Source organism: Papio anubis, chromosome 11 (genome assembly GCF_008728515.1).
Source record: "Papio anubis isolate 15944 chromosome 11, Panubis1.0, whole genome shotgun sequence".
In the NCBI taxonomy this organism is placed as follows: domain Eukaryota; kingdom Metazoa; phylum Chordata; class Mammalia; order Primates; family Cercopithecidae; genus Papio; species Papio anubis.
This window is the reverse complement of record NC_044986.1, coordinates 28,252,841-28,273,159: the sequence shown is the minus strand read 5'-3', so window position 1 is coordinate 28,273,159 and position 20,319 is coordinate 28,252,841. Positions and strand designations below refer to the sequence as shown.

The 20,319-nt window shown below is 40.6% G+C and overlaps 1 protein-coding gene across 2 annotated transcripts in view; it reads left to right on the top strand.

The window, feature by feature from the left end:
* SORCS3 (sortilin related VPS10 domain containing receptor 3) overlaps positions 1–20,319 on the top strand; it is a 611,216-nt gene that overhangs the window by 480,793 nt on the left and 110,104 nt on the right. For both annotated transcript variants that reach the window (XM_017944309.3, XM_031652096.1), the window contains exons 8-9: positions 4,678–4,767; positions 12,954–13,133. In XM_017944309.3, the coding sequence (XP_017799798.1) occupies positions 4,678–4,767; positions 12,954–13,133 (270 nt within the window). The remainder of the gene's footprint in view (positions 1–4,677; positions 4,768–12,953; positions 13,134–20,319) is intronic.

The following is a 20,319-nucleotide window of genomic DNA, read 5'->3' as shown; positions in this document are numbered from 1 at the left end:
TTGCCTGGGCTCCAAGGCTCTCTTGGGCATCCTTTGAAATGTAAGTGGAGGTAGCCCTGCTTCCACGGCTGTTGTACTCTGTGTGCCTGCAAAGTTACCACTATGTGAATGCTGCCAAAGTTTATTGCTTGTGTCTTCTGGAGCAGCACCTTGAGCCGAACTTGGGTTTGCTTGAGCCACAGCTGCTCAAGGAGAGCCACACCAGAATGTGGCGATCAGAGACTTGAGATGGTACTGGACAGAGAGCCCCAACATTCCGTGGGAGCCTGGCTCCTCCCTTCAAATTGTTTTCCCCTCAAGGCCCTGGCACTCTGGGCCTGTGATGGGCATGGCAGCCTCGAAGATCTCTGGTATGCCTTCTGGGCCATTCTTTCATTGCTCTGATGAATAACATCTGGCTTCCTTCTGTCTGTGCTGATCTTATCAAATGGTCCCTTGGCCACACCCTTGGTGTTCTCTCTCAAACTTGCCTTTTTAAACTTTACATGGCCAGGCTGAGAATTTTCCAAATCTTTAAGTTCTGTTTCCCTTTCAATTGTAAGCTCTGTCTTTAATTCATGTCTCTCTTCTTGCTTTTTACTGTAAATGGTCAAAAAAAGCCATGCAGCACTCTCCACATTTGCTTTGATAGTTCTTCCAGATATCCTTGTACATTGCTTACAATTTCTGCTTTCTACAAATCTTTAGACGCAGGCACAATTAAGCCAAGTTTTTTGTCACTTTATATCAAGGATGACCTTTCCTCTAATTTCCAATATCTTACTCCTCATTTCCATCTAAGACCTCAACAGCATTGCCTTTACCGTCTGTATTTCTACAAGTATTCTGTTCATGACCAGGTAAGTAATTTCTAAGGAAACTTAAATTCTTTCTACAGCTCCCCGCTTCTTCTGAAGAAAGGCCCTCACCAGAATTGCCCTTAATGCTCTGTTTAATGCAATATAGGGTTTTTTTTTTTTTTTCTTTCTAGTATTCACTTCAAAACTGTTTCTACATCTATTCATTACCTGATTCCAAAACCACTTTCATATTTTTAGGTATTTGTTGTAGCAATACCAATACCAATTCAGTACCAATTTCTGTCTCAGATCATTTCTGCTACTATAACAAAATTATTTAGACTACATAGTTTATTTCTCACATCTGTAGAGGCTGGGAAGTCTATGACAAAGACACCTGCAGGTTTGATGTCTGATGAGGGCTTGGTCTTTGTTTCCAAGATGGTGCCTTGAACACTGTGTCCTCACATGGCAGAAGTGATGAAAGGGAAAAAAGAAGGTTAGTTAGTTTTCTCTAGCCCTTTTATAGAGCACTAATCCCTTCATGATGGCATAGCCCTCATGTCCCAGTCATGTCCTCAAAGCCCCACCTCTTAATACTGTTGCACTGAGGAATAATTTTCAACATTCATTTTGGAAGGGACACAAACATTCAAACCATAGAACCAGCATTGTCTAGGAATGAAGTAGGTCACAACCTTGTAATAAGCTATAGAAGAATAATTATAGGAATGTGTGTGCCATGAGAGTGAATGTTGAAAGTGCTATAGAAATGAAAAGAACAAAGTTCAGTAATTGAGAGATAGGAGAAATTAGAATGAATTGGTAGCATTCAAAAACCCTTCCATGAACTCATAGGGTTTACACTGAGGTTTAATGCATCAGTTGGATTTTGGCAAGTACAGAGAAGGACACAGTCAGGACAAAGGAAGATTGGCAGGATGAAGCTTGGTATCTCTGGGAGATACTACAGTATCAGAGGTACTTGGAGACCCCAGGGCTCTGTGGCCTTCATGTAGCCCCTTTATGTTTTGGACCATTCGACAATGCATTTAAAGTATAATTTCTATCTTCATTATTTACTGAAGCACAAACTTTCCTGGGTTGTGTGTGAGCTTGTAAGAGAGTCTTTGCTTGTGCAGGGCTGTAATAGACATGGGAGGATGAGTTCTCAAGGCTGTGGGACTGATCACGCTATCAATGGGACCACTTTGTTCTCTTTTGGCAATTGGTGACTTGGAAACCCCAATGCGCCCAGCCTTGCCCTGGACTTCTGATAAGAGGCGGAGTGGTGCTATCATTTTGTTCCCTGTTGAGGTGGCTGGATCTTCCAAGGAGAAGCTCCTTTTAATTGATTATCTCTGGCTAGCATTCAGGGATGGGACTTGCTTCTCGGATGCTGGTCTGCTTTCCCAAGAACGTGTTTAGTGAGGTTCAGGGTGACCTGTAGAGAAATGGTTATTAAGCATGATAGGTGACCAGGAGATATATTTTGGGGGTGTAAAAACTTTGTCATCAGGTATAAGGACTCCTTTGGGGGTGATGAAAATGTTTTAGAACTAAATAGAAGTTTTGGCTGGATCACACACTGTGAATGTACTAAATTTACACCAAATTGTACACTTTAAAATTATTAGACTATGTGAATTTCACCTCAAATTAAAAAAAAAATAAAACACCTTTCTCATCGTTGTAAACACAGAATTCAGGAACATATCTACATCTGAGAGAGAGGCAGGGGGTCAGGGCAGATAAGGAGCACAGAGATCTATGCAAATTGTTGTTAAAAGTCTAGTTCTGACTTTTAACAGAAGTCAGTGTTCAAAGTATGGTTCCCAGATCAGCACCATCAGCATCACCTGGAAATTTATTGGAAATTTTTTTTTTTTTTTTTTTTTTTTTGAGGCAGAGTCTCGCTCTGTTGCCTAGACTGGAGTGCAGTGGTGTGATCTCGGCTCACTGCAAGCTCCGCCTCCCGGGTTCACACCATTCTCCTGCCTCAGCCTCCCGAGTAGCTGGGACTACAGGCAGCCACCACCACACCCAGCTAATTTTTGTATTTGTAGTAGAGATAGGGTTTCACCGTGTTGGCCAGGATGGTCTCCATCTCCTGACCTCGTGATCCACCCACCTTGGCCTCCCAAAGTGTTGGGATAATAGGCGTGTGCCACCGCGCCCCACCTATTAGAAAATTCTTGATCCCCCACCCAGATCTATTGAATCAGAGACTCTGCAGATGGGCCCCAGGAGTCTTGAGTTTTAATAAGCTTTCCAGGTGATTCTGATGCATGCTGAAGTTTAAAACCTTTTGATCTAGTTTCTAGGTTAGCAGGTATGTTTACATGTGTTGGTTTTCTAATTCAATGTAAAACCAAATTAAACAAATACATACAATCATGTGAGAACTAACGGTGACTGTGTTTTCAGATCTAAGGATAACATTTTATGCACTTGAGACTTACTTGGAAAAGGAAAAAGACTTCCTAGCAACCTATCGATGTTAATATAGCAACACCCACCGCTAAGCCAACACAGAACAATATAGATTCAGAACAGATGTTGCATCAAAATAAAAAAGTTTTAAAGTCCTGAAATACAAGGCAAGAATGATGGTAATTAGATATGGATGTTGCTCCCTGAACATCAGGGTGAAAACCAGTCTCTCTTCTTGGTTCACAGCATAAGCCTTTGCACCAAGTTTTTTCCAAGTCTCTGCCTTCGTGCTGACTCTGACATCTGCTCTACCTGGCAGCGTGTGGTGCCTGCTTTGGGGGCTTCCAATCTGTGCAGAGCAAGGGGTAGCCATGGGAGATGTCATCTCCCTCCCCGAGTGAGGAGAGATGGGTGGCATCAGTAGAGATGTTACAGCTCTTCTGCTCCCAGCAGGGCCTGTGGATGGCTGCCAGGTTTGGATCAGACTGGGAGGACTGGCCTGTCTCCAGCCTGTGCTTGGACCTTAGTGAGAATGAAGCATGTGCCTCGAGTAATTGCCTCCTCAGCACAGCAGCCTGGTTGCTATTGTTGTCCTGCTATTTTCTCTGAACAAGCCATGTTATCTTCTCCTGTGAATATTAATTTCCCCTGAGTTAGGATAATTGGGCCGAGAGCAGCCATCTGCAGAGCTCTGCCATGTTGGCAGGGCTTTTCAGCAGGCCCTGGCCAGAGGACCATTTCTTGGAGTGGTTTCCACTTTCCTCCCATTAAGAATCTATCCTTTCGCAAGTGAGGTTACAGGGCTTGTCCCTGAGCCTTCTAGCCAGAGATAACACAGTTGGGACTCAAATCCAGGATTTCTGAATTTCACATTTGGAGTTCTTCCTCTACCTTTTGATGTTTTTAAGTATCTTGTACATGGAAAGAGTCAATAAATATCTGCTCAATACATGGATTATAAATATGAGGGAAAGAAATCTGTGCTTAGTTCAGAAGTGAGATTACATTTCAAAATAATGAGAGCTTTGAACAGTAGTCGTTATTCAGATCCACGAAATAATACATTTGACAATTGTGTTATGGTTGGAATGAATTAATAAACAATTCAAAAAGAATAAATAGATCATGGGTGTAGCCCACATTGATAGCTCCTCTGCTTTTAGTTGAAAATACTTACTAGGTATGTACCGTGTGCAGAGCACAGTGACCAAGTGGAGTCAGTCCCTGTTCTGAGGGAGAATCTCTCAGTGGGAAAGATTGTTGTAATTGCCCACCTGTGATCTAAGTACCATGCAATGAGAGCAGCTCAGAGTGCCATGGGATTAGAGACCCAGAGCCAGCAAGGAATATTCTCTAAAAGGTAATTACAAACCCATTGTGGTTGTCAATAGGAGAGCTAATACTTTCCAACTTGTGCATGATCTGTGGCCTCATCTGATCTCTTTGTGTTTCCCCCACAATCTAGGTAACAACTGGTGGAAGAGCCAGCTACTACGTGTCTTATCGAAGAGAGGCCTTTGCTCAGATAAAGCTGCCTAAGTACTCGTTGCCAAAGGTACTGCATGCACCACCAGCAGTCCTGGGTCCCTCCAAGCAAAGGGAGGGTTGGAGAGGCTGCCTTGTTGGGCAACTGGGAGGTTTGATCTGTTTGGAAGGACTGTTGGCATTTAGACTCACTCACCGCCAAGTCGTTTAGCCTCCCTTAATGGTGCACAACCTGGATTCTGTATTCCTGTCTCAGCTGGGTACCAGCCAAGAGCTTTGATTTCCTGTAACTCAAAGGTCTGGTATAACCTTGGGTCATTTCCCAGGGGCAGTAATGAAAGGAACACTAGCTTTGGAATCTCCTCGGAGGGGCTCTCCCTTTTGCAAAGGGCTTTATCACCAAATAGAAGGCCAAACTCAGGCAGGAGGACAGATGCTATATGAGTGTGCATAAAAGTGCACAGATAAGTCTGGTGGTTTTCTTGCTTCTTTCTACATTTTAAGGCTAAACGGAAATGTGTTGCCTATGTTTCTACTCCCCCCACCACCATGAGTAATTAAAACGGGGTAAACTAATAGAATGTTAATATCAAATGTTGGCATTTTAACGTTTGATTTAACTCTCCTATTGAAAAATCATAAAGCTTACTTTGGGGACCCCATTCCTTGTGAACATTGGCTCTGGAGGGAGATGGACCTTAGAACCTCATTGTGAAAATGGACAGGTTATAATTGCATCACTGAATGAAGCTGCAAAGCAGAAAAATCTCAGGCAGCACGTGTATCAAGTGTAATGTTGCAAAGACTTGGGTCTCTAAGCTGGAGCTAAGGAACGTATTATGAAAGGTTAAATGAGGACAGAGGTGGAGGAATTATGGCATGAGAAAGTGGATAATTTCCTACCCCCAGTTGCTATTATTCATTCATTAATTTATGCATGCATGTATTCATTCATTTATTCTTTTATGCATCCATTCAACTATTCTTTCTCCATTTAACTTTTACTCTGTGAACTAAACTCTATGAATAGAGTAGTGAATAAGATACAAATAGTCCCTGCCTTCATGGATATTATGTTCTGGAAAAAAAAGACACTGAATAAGCAATGATAGGTATGAGAGTGTTATACACATTCAAGGGCCATCTTGGCATACAAGGTGGTTTTAGTTAACTATGGGAAGGGAGGGCAGTTTCCTAGAAAAAGTGGTGTTTAAGTTGATACAAGAAAAATAAAGGAGTCAATTCTGCAAACAAAGATGGGGAGAAGCTGATAGAAGATATATGCATAGGCCCGATTTTAAGAGACAGCACACTTCATTCAACAAACTAAAAAGCCATGTTGAGAGACTGGGTTGCAGAGAGGCTGGTAAGGTCAGTAGAGATCACTTTAAGTAGCTTCAAGGGCCATGGGAACCAATTTCTTATTTTCTCTACCCTCTCTCTGATTAGCTTTATGGGACCATTGTGTAGTATTGTGTTTGCAGGATGTACCCATCAGATGTTCTAAACCCAAACAGGAAAGAGGTATTCCAGCTTGGATAAGGTTAGAAAGGGGAAATTCACAGTTATGCTCTTTCTAAAGGAGAATGCCTCATTACACTAACCTGACAGTCTCCCATGTTTCTAAGCCTAGGAAATGAGTTTAGAGAACTTTCCAAGCCATCTCCCTGAAGTAGGGATTATTTTATCTCTGTATGTGTGCACATTTTATGTATTTTTAACCTTCTCAGGAAAACAAACCATTCACTCCCCTGGACAGTGTGGCTGCAGGTGGGGACAAATGAGGCCCTGAATTGATCACAACTCTAGAACACTCCGTTAATGATTAGCAACCCCGAGGCAATTTATTGTGGTGGAATGCCATCCGCTCAGTCCCTTTTATAGAACCTCATCCAGAGCAGCTTCTCATTAATATGAGGGCTGCTGTGAAAATAGCTGGATGGTTATCGATCCCCTTTATTAGCCAGTGCTGGCCCAGGTTTTCATAGTCAAAACTGAAGAGGTGGGGACAGAGAGGGTGGAGGGAGATTGGTTCTTTCCATTGTTTAAGAATGGAAATGGCTTTTAAGCAAGTCGTTGCTGTTCCATGCAGTGCCGTGGATGCTTTTAGGTGGTTTGCTTAGAAACAAAGGCATGAAGAGCTCCCTGTCGTCATTGCCCTCGCACCTCTGCTCCCAGCTTACATGTTCAGAATGTGCTCTCCTGGGGTACTCCATAGCTCTGGAGTGTTTGGCAGAGAATGAAATGAGTGCCATTAACAATAAACAGGGTTATTAGGAGCCGCAGCCTTGTGCTGAGCCCTCCATAACTCAGTCCCTGGGCATCAGGTTGGTGCTGTCAGTCCAATAGGCATGAAAAGCAGACAGCAGCAGAGGGCATGGGGCAGGTGATAGGGAGCAGGTAACCTAGGAAAATACAGGTGAGCTTATGAGCAGAAACCCTGAGCTTTCATTCCAGCTCTACCGCTTACTTGTCCATGAGCCCGGGTCTTCACATCTGTGAAATGGGGATACTATTGTTTGACAAAGTTGTGAGGATTTAATGAATGGCTCATTGTTGGTCAAGTGTAAAGCGCTCGACAAATCTAAGGAACAGTTTTGATTTGGGGGCAATTAATACTGAGGCTCTTAACCTGTCCTACATGGAGATCAGTGTTCATAATGGGATCGCATCCCAGACTGACCTTGGAATCAATATTGCCTTAAACCCTCACTTTACCACTCTGAGCCTGATATACCCTCTTTTGTCTCTTAGATTCTAGACTTATTCTTAACTTACTACTCTAATAAATTGCTTCTACAAGAGAAAAGATTTTTGTTTCTTTCCGAATAGGATTCAGGTTGGAAGTAAAAATGTTGATCTTTGCCTGAGCCCTGTGCTCCTGGAAAACAGCCAAGGTTAAGAAACTGCACCCTTTTGTGTTTGGGAAATGGCTTATTGCAGACCCCCTCTCTGCATGAGACTTGATAAGACTCAGATGTCTGCCTTGTTTACCTATAATAGGACCGGATTCCCTTTCTTTTTCTCATAAATGATTTGCTAAAATGTTGTGCTTCTGGCCAATCTGGACAAAATGCCTGCTAATTTGACTTACTCAAACTTAAAACTAACTTTTCCCCTTCCTCAAGCCCCTGAACTTTGACCCACTCTTGAGCTTGTGTAAGCAGTGGTAGCTGAAGCAAACATGGCAATGAGGAACAGCCCCCGCTTCACAGCCCTTCTGAGAATCAGCCGACCCCGAAGAAAATTTCCTGTTCAATTGCTCAATCATGCCACCTGCACACCCTACTTTTCAAGCCCAATTATTTCTAGTCTTCTTTTACTTTCCCCCATAAAAGTAATTCTTTTCTGTCTTTACTTCAAGGTGCTTGCAGGTATTGCAAGTCTTTTCAAATAAAATCTCTTCTTACCTAAGTCTGGGTCCATTTTTTATTTGACAGTAGAATATGGTTAATTCCGTTTTGAATAATAAAAGAGAGGAAAGGGAAATATGTCTTAGAAAATTCATTATAATGATAATGACAATGATATTAACCTTTTGTTTCCTCAGTTTTTACATTTCCCCAAATACTGATTTATCCTTCACTGCTGTGTCATGGCCACACTTCTTAAAGAGTTATCTGTAATTCTAATCTCTTTTCTCATTTCCTATTTGCTCTTCAACCTACTGCTGTATATTCTCTGCCTTTACATCCGTCTATCCACTATTTCACTAAAAATCCCTAGCCATTGCTACAGTGGCCACCTGCATGCCAAATCAAATAGATTCCTCTACATCTTTATTGATTTTCACCATTCTGGAACATTTAACACTGATGAAAATAATCCATACTTGATACTCTTCTCTTTCATAGTTTTTTTTTTAATGAGCTTTTTTTTTTTTTTTTTTTTTTTTGGTAGATCCCCTTCTTACCACTCTCTAAATGTTGGTGTTCCTAAGTTCTTCTTGTATTCTGCATGGTTCCTGGGTGACTTCATCCCTCACTCTTTTTCAATATTGGTGACTCCTGTATCTACAACCCCAGCCCATATCTCTCCATTGAGCTCTAGACCACATAACCAACTGCCTATTTGATGTAGATCCTCTTAAAGATATCCCATTTAACCAAGGTCGGAAACTAAGCTTCTAGTCTGCACTTTATAGTCCTTATATCCCATTTTTCTCCTATGTTTACTTATATACTCCATTTATTTTTCAATAATCTTTTGTTGGATGTCTACCATGTGCCAGATACTCTGGTGAGTATTAGAGATAAAGTGATACATCAGAGAACATAGTTTATGCTCTTTGGGATCTTATAATCTAATGAAAGAGATAGACATCAAACAAATAATTACATAAGAGACTAATTATAATTGTAGTGAATTCTATGAAGGAAAAGAGGAGTTTCATAAGGCACGTATCTAAGGCATTATGTATTTGTCCTACTCCCTTCTCCCCCTGTAGATTTTACCTCCTTACTATCTCACCAGTCTGTCTCCTGGAGACCTCATGGAGAACCGGCTTCCTTGGTTCAGGCCCTCCTGAGTTATTATCTGGACTGTTGCTGTGACCTTTTAAGCCTTTCTCCCTGCCTCTAGCATTGCCCCTCTCAAGGCCCCTCTTCACAATGCTTCCACAATTAATTCGATCATGCAAGGATCCCCATCCTCTCTAACTAAATCTCTCTATATATCAATTCTAATCATGTCTTTCTCTTGCTTAAAATCTTGTGATAATTTTGTGCTATTCTTTGGGCAAAAGTTAGGTGTGCCATATTACCCCTTATGATGTAGCCACTGTCTGCCTCACCTCCTTCAGAGGAAAACTGCTTTTATGTGATACAGATTCCCACACATTTCATTGATTATTCCATCCTGATTGTCACCTGTAAGCGTTTCTACTCCAGTCACCATTTTTAGCACCTCTATCATAGCACTTAGTCAAGTTTGAGAAAGGCCGCTAGAGTATGTGATGTCTCCACCATTAGAGGACAACTTCTTTAGGACAGGTTTTACTTTTTCTCTATTTCCATTGTCTGACACATGGCAGATGCTTAATAACACGGTATTTATATAATAAATAAAGTTACATGGGGCCCAGATTATACGAAAATGCTTCAATAACAATGAAGTATTTTCACCATTGTTCACCTAAGAAGTCACAGGTTTTAGTTTTCAAAAGCAATCATAACTCTCCCAAATTATTGTCTTGGCAGAGCAAACAGGGAATGTTATTTATAATTGCTTTCCAAATATAAATATGTATGTGATTATGTCTGATGCTTTTCAGGTTCCAAGTTTAGTAAAGTCCCAGTCTAAATTTAGTCTTATTGCATTTTCCCTCCTTGGATTTCTCTCTTTAGCACCAAATTTTTCCCTGCATGTTCTCAGGACCAACAAGTAAGGCAAGGACACACGCTATGGAGCTAGACTGAGGTAACTCAGTTCAAGAAATAAGCTTCATTATTGTTCGGGTCTCTATTGGACCAATTTTAGCTAATTATACTTTTCTTTTTCTTGAAGACTGAATGTCCTAGTTATTGTTGGTTGACCGCATTCAACCATAGAGACCTATTTAGACAGAGGTTATGTATTTCAGAGTGTTTCAAAGAGTGATTCCCTGGACTTAGATGCACCAGAATCACCTGAAGGGCTTGTTCACATGGAGGAATCTAAGGGTCTACTCCAGATATACTGAATTATAATCTCAGGTAGTGACCAGGATTAGAGACAGCCAGGTTTTCTGTATGTACATTTTAGGTTAATGTTCTCAGCACAAGTCTGCATGCTTTTAAGATTGCTAGGTCATTTTGATGCACACCAAAGTTATATCCCCCACTGATACAGTGTTTAAAAGTTAGCTTCTTGATTAAGATTAGGTTTAAATTAAGATTAGGTTGTAGGTTTATATCTTAGTAATGTCATTTATTAGCTTTGGCAAATTAAGGAATTCTCAAACAGATATGTCAGAATTCTGGAAATCAGAGAGCAGTCTTACTCCAGAGCCTGGAGCACTTATTCACCAGGTGACACAGCCCCAGGACTGCATTAACCTAATGTGCACTCACAGCGAACCTGGCTGCCTCTAATCCTGACCATGCCCTGGTGTTTTAAGTTGTTCTTTTCCCATTTCTTTTACATTAGTTTAGTCTAAAATAACTTAGCTCATTCATTTTTATGACCAAAACATCTGGGAAAAACCAGGCATTTCTATTGCATTTTTAACAGGGTAAGTGAATTTAATTCGTATTTCCTGCAGCTGCGATTTCCCCTCCTACTGGGTTCTTGGGCATTCATTCCACACCAACACAACACGATTTTCTCACATGGTTTTTAAGAGTAAGCTTTTTTTTTCCATTTTCAAGCAGCTCAGCAGGAACCTGTAATTCTACAAGGTGTGTAAGCACAAATGAGCAAGTGAGGTCTTAGTCAAGGTGACCTAGAGAGTTCAAGGCCAGAGGCTGAGATTTGACAAAGAATCTTCAATAAAAAGATCCAGAACTTGCTTTTCTACTTCTCTCACCTCCAGGTTGCCCAAATCAAATGGGTTTACTCCTTTGTAAATCGTCTTGGAGGAACTCTCTGTGGTGCTGACATTACAGACATTGCTGTTTCTTTTTACTTGAAAAGGTTTCTAGGAAAGGTTGGTCAAACACAGTAAAGGCTAGACCCTGCCTGATTATTAAGTTACAGTCAGCTCCAATCCCCCATCATCCTTTTACCAGTGCTTTCCACCACAGCAACAAGGTTGCCTTTCCTTCTGCTGTCTATTACTCTTTGGCATGTACACCAGTATGTTTATGCAGTTTTTAGCTACTTCCATTTTTGGCAAAGGATTGTCCATGTCCTCCTGACTGTGTCAGTTCTCTAGGTAAGGGCTTAAATTTGTGATAATATTTGTACAGTGCCTACCTACACAGGCAAACTGACTTTTATAAATTATTTTGTATTGTAAACTACTAGATTTGATTTTAGAAATGATCCAGACAGAGCAAGACCCTGTGTGTAAAATTTTTTTAATTAAAAAAATTAAAATGATCCAGTCCAGGATTAAAACTAAATGATGTCAGGGACCAGGAAGTTAACATCAGTATGTAAGTGGCAGACCATAAGAACATATGGAGATAGAGGGCTGAGACCCTAACTCGGGGTCCTGACTCCATCTGAAAGACCACAGACTCTGGTTTTCAGTACAGAATATGGCCAAGCTAAACATTTGTGATTCATATTTGGTTCATGAGTCATCAGGTTGAAATCTCTAATCTAGAGGTTATGTATCCAATGACTAGAAACCATCCATTAGGTTAGAGTCAGAACACAGAGGTTCAAAACCTGGTTCTGCCATTCGATAGCCATATAATCTGAAATAGATTGGTAAGCTTCTGTGTGCCTGAGTTTGCTCTTCAGTAAAATGGAAATAATCATACCACTCCCCTCACAAAATTATTTTCATTTTTAATAGAAAAAATACATTTAGATGGCTTAGAATAGTGCCCGAAGAGATGTTTTTCTTGGTAGCCCAACCTCTTCACTAGGTGAGAAAATTGAAGTTCAGAGAGACTGACACATTCAGCATCATGCGACTTACTTATAGCAGTGCTTATATTTTGACCCAGAACATTAAATTCCAGGTTGAGTATCCTTTTCTCTATATCAGTGATCTTCAATATAATTTTATTGGCAGCAGAACCTCTCTTACCTTTTACTCCTAAAATATTACACAGAACTCCAGTGTATACAGCAGATGCAAGTGGTTCTGCTCTGATTGAAACAGGATTGCAGGTCTAGAGCTCTACTCATTGGTTATACCTCCATGCCACATTTCTTGCAATCCTCATGACTCTGAAGATTCTAAAGAAAAGTGTGTAAACCACCATACTACAGAATTTAAAAACATGAGTGAATATCTAATGACAAGATAGGCTGTGTCTTCATTGCATGCGTGAGCTTCCTTGGGCAAGGGTGTCTGTCTCTGTTGGCACTAACTCTTAAATTTTAGGTATAACAATAAAAAATGAAAGTAGATGAATCCTTGGAAGCCATGGGAAATGATATCAACCAAAGCCCCTAACACCCATTTTGCTGTCACTTAGCAAGGAACAGAAATCATGAAGCTCATAATTTATAGCCTTGGTTCAACATGGAATTGTTTAACATTGCCTATAACTCAAGCTTTTTCTCAGCAGTTTCATAAGTCATAGTAATTGCTTGGCATCCCAATGGGCAGAGAGATACGGAGATCTGCTGCCTTACAAGCCTTCCATCTTCTTTCAGGACATGCACATCATCAGTACAGACGAGAACCAAGTATTTGCAGCAGTCCAAGAATGGAACCAGAACGACACGTACAACCTCTACATCTCAGACACGCGTGGGATTTACTTCACTCTGGCCATGGAGAACATCAAGAGCAGCAGAGGTCTAATGGGGAACATCATTATTGAATTGTATGAGGTATGTAGCCAAAATTGTCCTTCCCTTGGACCTATCTTTTTCATGAATTTTAATGGTATAAACACAAGCGCTGGAGTTCTGGGTTCAGATTCCAGCTGTACCACTTAGCAATTGTATGACTTTGGGCAAGGGACTTAACTTCTATATGCCTCAATTCTAGTAACATAGAGATAAAATATTTACCTAAGGAGATGATTGTGAGATGAGAGATGATGGATGTAATGCATCTAGTATAGTGACTGACTCAACAAAGTTAGTATTCCTATATGTATAAACAATTGATTACTAGACAGAAATTAAGGTACTTGGCAAAGGTGATTTTTTAAGTAGCTTTGTAAACTCTGTGTTGCTTTTGTGGACCCTGAGTGGAGGGAATAGTGCTATTTATGTGCCTTAAATTACTTGGAAAGTCCTGTTTTGTAGGAAATTTTATACGAAAATAAAAGTGAATATCAGTGGTGGGAATGAGAGTTTTTCTAAGATGCCACCAGATGCCAACATCTGTGCAGGGTAAAAAACTGGTTTTGACAGGAGTGTGTCACTTATATTGAGCTTGTTAAAAAGTGTGATAACTAGTTAAAGAGTAATTAGGAAACCAAGTGACTCCATGTAGTAACTGTAGTGAGAAAGAGAGAAAAAAATAAACTACTTTCAGTGACCTAAAAGTTGTGGTACCTTTTATAGTGGCACTGTGTGACCTTTGACAGTCCTAGATCCAGTGAAGGAATTTGACCACCTGGATATGAAGGATTGAGTTGAGCAATGAAGGCGTGTCTCATTATCCAGTATTCACCAGTAACCAGTGGCCACACCCATACAGACTGTGATGGTTGAGGTCATTCATAGAAAGACATACGTTGTCTATTCTGGGTGGTGGTCTTGGAGCTGGGTGAGCTGTTCCCTTGTGGGTTTTCCTTTTGAGGAGTAGAAGTGGCTACATGCATGGGCTTCTGCTTTACAGTGGTCTCTGAGCACTCTGGCTGTCAAAGTCCCGGCAGCCCTAAATTGGTATCTAAGTTGGCTATTCAGTTACTGAGTGATATGGTTTGGTTCTGTGTCCCTACCCAAATCCCATTTCAAATTGTAGTCCCCACGTGTTGAGGGAGGGACCTGGTGGGAGGTGATTGGATCATAGGGGTGGTTTTCACATGCTGTTCTCATGATAGTGAGTTCTCACAAAAGCTAATGGTTTTAAAGTGTGGAACTTCTTCGCTCCCTCTCTCTCTCTGGCCACTATATAAGACATACCTTGCTTCCCCCTTGCCTTCCATTGTGGTTGTAAGTTTCCTGAGACTTTCCCAGCCATGCAGAACTGTGAGTCAATTAAACCTCTTTTCTTCATAAATTACCCAGTCTCGTAGTATCGTTATAGTAGTGCGAGAACTGACTAATACACTGAGAGGAGTAGAAATATTTAAGATTGCACCTGTTCTGTTAGGCAGAGAGATGATAACATAAAGGCATGGGACAAATGAATGTACATTTTAAAACAAGGAGTGAATGTCATTGCGCAGAAAACAAAATCAGTAGAAATACCCTGATTTCCTAGAGAGTAACTGACAAGTGCTGAAATAATTCCCTTAAACAACAAGGTCCCAGTTTGGGAAATGTTCCAGATTTTTTTATGGAAGTGTGGAGACTAGTAGAGATGACTAAGGGGAGTAAATACCTTTGGGAAGCTTACATTTCTATGCCTCTAATCATACCAGGAGGCAGAAATACACCTTTGTTATTGGACAATAAGTCACATCTTGTGGGAGGGTTTGAATTAATGTTCCCAGGACTGAGGCCATTCCAAGTTCGTGTTTGTACAAGTAAAGCCGTAGAGATAAGACTGTGATTCATGTCTCTGTGATCAGACCCAAATAGGGGAGGGTGGGCATCGCTGCAGACGACCTTGCAGTCAAGAAATTCTGGTGTCTCTGATCCTCTTGGTACAGTGGGTGAGTTTGCCACTATGCTGCTCTTATTCTAAGAAGGGGTGCCTGAAACTCCTTGGTCATTTACAACAGTGCAACACTGTGATATGGGATGAAGCATGAATCAAAATGAAGAATGTGCCCAGATACATGCAATTTGTTTTCTTTCCACGGAAGTTGGTCTTGTGTTTTCAGTCTTATTGAAGAAAAAAAAAATGCATGATGTCATTGTATCTATAGAGAAGACATAACAGACAGGGCAACTCAAAAAAAAAAAAAAAACCGGCTTTCTTGATCTTGTTTTCCATTCAATTTTAGCAGGATTGATTGCATCCTTGCTTTGTGTTCAAGCCCATGAGGAAGGTGGGAGAGTTATGACTTATTTTTACCTTCAGAGAGTTTGCAATCTAGTTTGTTGGGTTTTGAGGGGGTCAGTAAACAAAGTTCCTTATGTACCTGGCCAATGCTGGAACCGATTAGGACAGCAACAAAGGGCAAGACAAATAGATATCAAACACAGCTTTATTGCTTTCAGAAATTATGCACAAGGAAGTGGGATTGATAATACCATACCCCAGAATTGAATTCATCCATTCAGTCCCAGGCAGGAATGATAAATCAAAGACTGTCTTATAGAAGCCTGTTCCTATGACACTGCAGCATTGATGTACAAAGGATGTGATCTTTGCAGGCAGATCCCTAAAAGAAGGGCAGGGGTATGGGGATGATCTGTGCACATGCAGTTCTTTTTCTCAATGTTACCACTCTGACCATCAGGACTTTTGCTCTGGGGAGGAAATAGTGAAGAAGTGGGAGACATTCCAAACATAGGAATGGAATGAGCCAAGGACTGAATGGATGGTGCTGATTTGTGAGAAAGTAAGCTAGACAGGCTAATTGTGTGGAATAGATGCTTGTCAGGGACAAGAATGAGGGCTGGATAAGTAGCTGAATTTCAGATTCTAGAAAACATGTAATATCAAGTGAATAAATTGGAACCTGACATTATCTAGACCGTGACCATACTGAAGATTTTTAGAGGTTAATGCTGTTTTGCACCTGGAGATACATTCTGTTTTTTGGAGATAAAGCTCAATTTAATTGGTCTCTAGGGGTCATTAGAATTTAACCTTCTTTACTGGAAATTCTCACAGAAACTGTGATTATGTACCATATGGCCAGTTAGCAAAGAGACTACAACTTTTCTGGACTCCGAGTACCCATGAGTAGTGCAACTGAGAAAACCAGTAAGTTTTCACATTCAATTCAGCTAAATTAGCACACTTTTATGGAGTGTATTTTGTTTGATGATATTAGGACTGGTACATGAGATTCATAATTACTGGAATGATACAAGTGACTCTGTTAGGGTAATTATCACAGTCTAACTTGTATTAGAGGTTTGATTCCACCAGGTTGTGGAGTCACAAAAGGATAATTCTAACTTGAGGAATTTGGAGAGACTTATAGATGACTTTGGCTTAATTATAGACAAATTGTTGGAAATAAGAAGAGAACCAGAGTCTAATGAGTAGGGATCCTATATTATGAATGTTGAGTGACCTTGTAGAGCAGTGGGGATGGAGATTGTAAATATACTGCTAAAAAGCTTGACTGAAGATTCAGGCATTTATTCTATGGGCTAGTAAGTATTTGTCTTTTTCCCCCTCATATTTGCATACCCAGAAACTATTTGCACGTGTGATGTACTCCTCTGTGCCAGGTTAATTTGTAACTTTATGTTAGAATAGGACATTACACCTGTTTCCCCTTGACTCAAAGGTTCAGAGATGTCTTTAGGTAATTTTCAGGTAACAGGTGACTTGGGCTGACCTTGACCACTTAAGCCACAGGTATATCACTCCATCTTCTGCATGGACCTCTGAAGCCTCTTCTTGATAACGGAGAGGAGACAAAGAAAACAAGAACTTATTTGGGAATTCACCTTGCAAGTCTTGGCACTGAAATATCCTTGAACCAATGGAGATCCACCCCACGGAACTCCCCCAAAATCTAACAAGGCTGAGATAATTTCCTTTTCAAATCTGTTGGAGTTGTCTCCTGCTGTAGAGAGATTCTCCTGCTTGTTCTTTCTCAAATTCCTGCTTCAAAGTACAATATTGTCATGACTATAATTACATAATTAGGGGAGAAAATAACACTTGAAGGCCAAATAAAAATCGATCTCTTCTTTGAGGTGGTGTCAAGCCGACTCCTTCAAAACAAGGCTGGTATTGACAGTGAATGTAGCCTATTGTGTGTGCTTACCATTATTCTCATAACACTCTTTTCATGTAGAGCTCTATTGCACTGCCTTCACATCCCCAGCTATAAACTACATTTCTTTTTAATTACTCTCCCTAATAAATCAAGAAACAAATATTCTTTCCAACACCCGCAGTTATACTGTGGCAGCATTCTCTGAGGTGCCGGTGTGATACATTTTCTTCAGTGCTCTCCTGGATATTTTGCATCTAACTTAAAACTCCTTACAGTAATAACCACGGCATACTTGGCAATGCCCTAGACCGGCACTGTCAAGTAAATACATAAGGTGAGCTACATACACACTTCCACATTTTTGCTTCCCACATTTTAAAAAGTAAAAAACAACAGACAAAATTCATTGTAATAATGTTTTTTATTTAAACAAAGTATCTAAAATGTCATTTCACTATACATTCAATGTAAACAATTATTTAGTTATTTTATATTTTTTCCCTATTAATTTTCATAATAAGTCTGCAAAATCCTGGATATATTTTACGTGTCTCGTGAATCTCAATTTATATGCTAAATTTTCACCAGAAATACTTGATCCGTATTTAACATTTCGTAAATTTACAGTAAGAAAAGAAGATTCACGTACCCAAGTTATTCTCAACAAACTTAAAAGTTTGCCAGTAACTGAATTGGATATCAGTTCTTCAAATTTCTATTGGTTAAAATGAAATAAAATTAAAAATTAGTTTCTTTGTCCCCCTAGCCACATTTCAAGTAGCCATATGTGGTCAGTAGCTACTGTTTTGGATTGCACAGTCATAAACAACTTACATATTTTTTTCTTATTTATCTGTCACAATATCACATTCTTCATTGTGCCTGTGAGATTACAGAGATGCGGAGAATTTAGTGGCTTGGCTCCGATCACACAGCTAGTGGTACTGCATTTCAAGAAATCCGTCTGCTTGACAAACCACTTAGGCTTTCTCATTATTCATTTTTTTTTTTTTTTGCATTTTTTTATGGTGGTATAATTTATGTTTAGTAAAATTTACCCTTTTAGTATACAGTTCTGTGAGTTTTGATTTGTACATTCTGCTGTGTAAATGTGTGCACAAATCACAATCAAGACATAGAACAGTTCCATTACCCCAAATATTCCCTTATTGCCCTTTTGTAGTCCACCCTTCTCTACCCCAAAGTCACTGACAAACACACACCTGACTTCTCTTTGTCTTTAGTTTTGCCTTTTCTAGAGGGTGAGTAAATGGAATTATACAGTAGGTAACCTTTTCAGTCTGACTTTTTTCCGCTTAGAATAATGCATTTGAGATTCACCCACGTTGTGGAATACATCAGTTCCTCCTGTTTCTGAGCAGCATTCTATTGTGTGGATGTGACAGAGGTTGTTTTTCAGTCACCAGCTGAAGACCGTTTAGGTTACTTTTTAAAATTTTGTGTGATTATGAATAAAATTTCTATAAACATTCTCATGACCATAAATTTTTATTTCTCATGGGTAAATACTTAGGAGTAGGATTGCGGAGTTGAATGTAAGTATATGTTTATAAGAAGCTACCAAATTTTTCCAAAAGTGGCCGTGGGATTTTGCATTTCCACTAGCAAGGTACGAGAGTAGCAGTTGCTTCACATCTTCACCAACACTTGCTTCGTTTCAGAGTGTGTGTGTGTGTGTGTGTGTGTGTGTGTGTGTGTGTGTGTGTAGCTGTTCCGATAGGGATTTAGTGGTAACTCATTGTGGGTGCGATTTGCTTTTCTTCAGTGACTAAATAACTGGACCCAGTATATCTGGATGGATAAAATGAAACTTCCAGGCCAGGCGCGGTGGCTCACGCCTGTAATCCCACCCTTTGGGAGGCCAAGGTGGGTGAATCACGAGGTCAGGAGTTCGAGACCAACCTGGCCAACATGGTGAAACCCCTTCTCTACTAAAAATACAAAAAAATAACTGGGCGTAGTGACGGTCACCTGTAATCCCAGCTGCTCAGGAGACTGAGGCAGGAGGATCGCCTGAACCCAGGAGGCAGAGGTTGCAGTGAGCTGAGATGACGCCACTGCACTGTAGCCCAGGTGAAAGAGTGAAACACCATCTGAAAGAAAAAAAGAAAAAAGAAACTTCCCAGCCAGTCTTAGTACTCTGGTCTCTTTGACCATCTTATTGATGTTTCCTTGCCTTTCCTCTCCCTAGAACCTGTCGTCTTCTCTCTGCTTTATCATGACTTTCAGTTACCCTTATTGGGCCAGAAGGATAGCTGCTTACAGACTCCACAGGGACTTTTTTCCCTGAACCAACCTTCCTCAGCCCCTCACCACAGGTGGGACTCTAGGGACAGCCCAAGGCAGATCATGGTAATTGCTTTTCTCAGCAAAGCCCTGGCTTCTTTGTCCTGAGGTCTCTAGGAGGTGACCAACAGATGACCATGCCACCTGGACTCAGCATTCCGCCAAGGGGCCTGCTGTCAGTTTCCCTCTGTACTCAAATTGATTCCCAGAGGGAAAGTGGGCCACACATGCTGGACACCTTGTATTGTCCTCTTCTGCGGGCACCATCACAGGCTGGTACCCTTCCCCCCGGACTGCTGAAATAATCAGCAGTAGCCAAACATCTGATTTCAAACAACAGTGGGAGGAAGTATGTTTAAAGTTAATTCACTGCTCTGTACCTCCTTGGATGAAGACAAGTAAAAATGCATGTCTCATTCTCCAATTCCTTTACATTGCATTTAGTGAGGGTAAGTAGTCTTTCATAATACTTTTGTCTTAGAAGTATATGTGTACATACAAGTGTACACATTCATGCATATATGGGTATGAATCCACTGGGTTGCAACATAAATGTATTTCTTACTTGGATTGCAGTCAAAAAGTAAAAACTGTTGGCTTAGGACACACAAAAGCCAAGTACCCTTCAAACTTACAGTCCATTTATACAAGACATGAAGCCAAAAAGCGATTCAGTAATAATGTAAGGGCTTTGAACTATCCAAACACAAGTGGGAAATGTTCCGTTTCTTTCAGGCAGG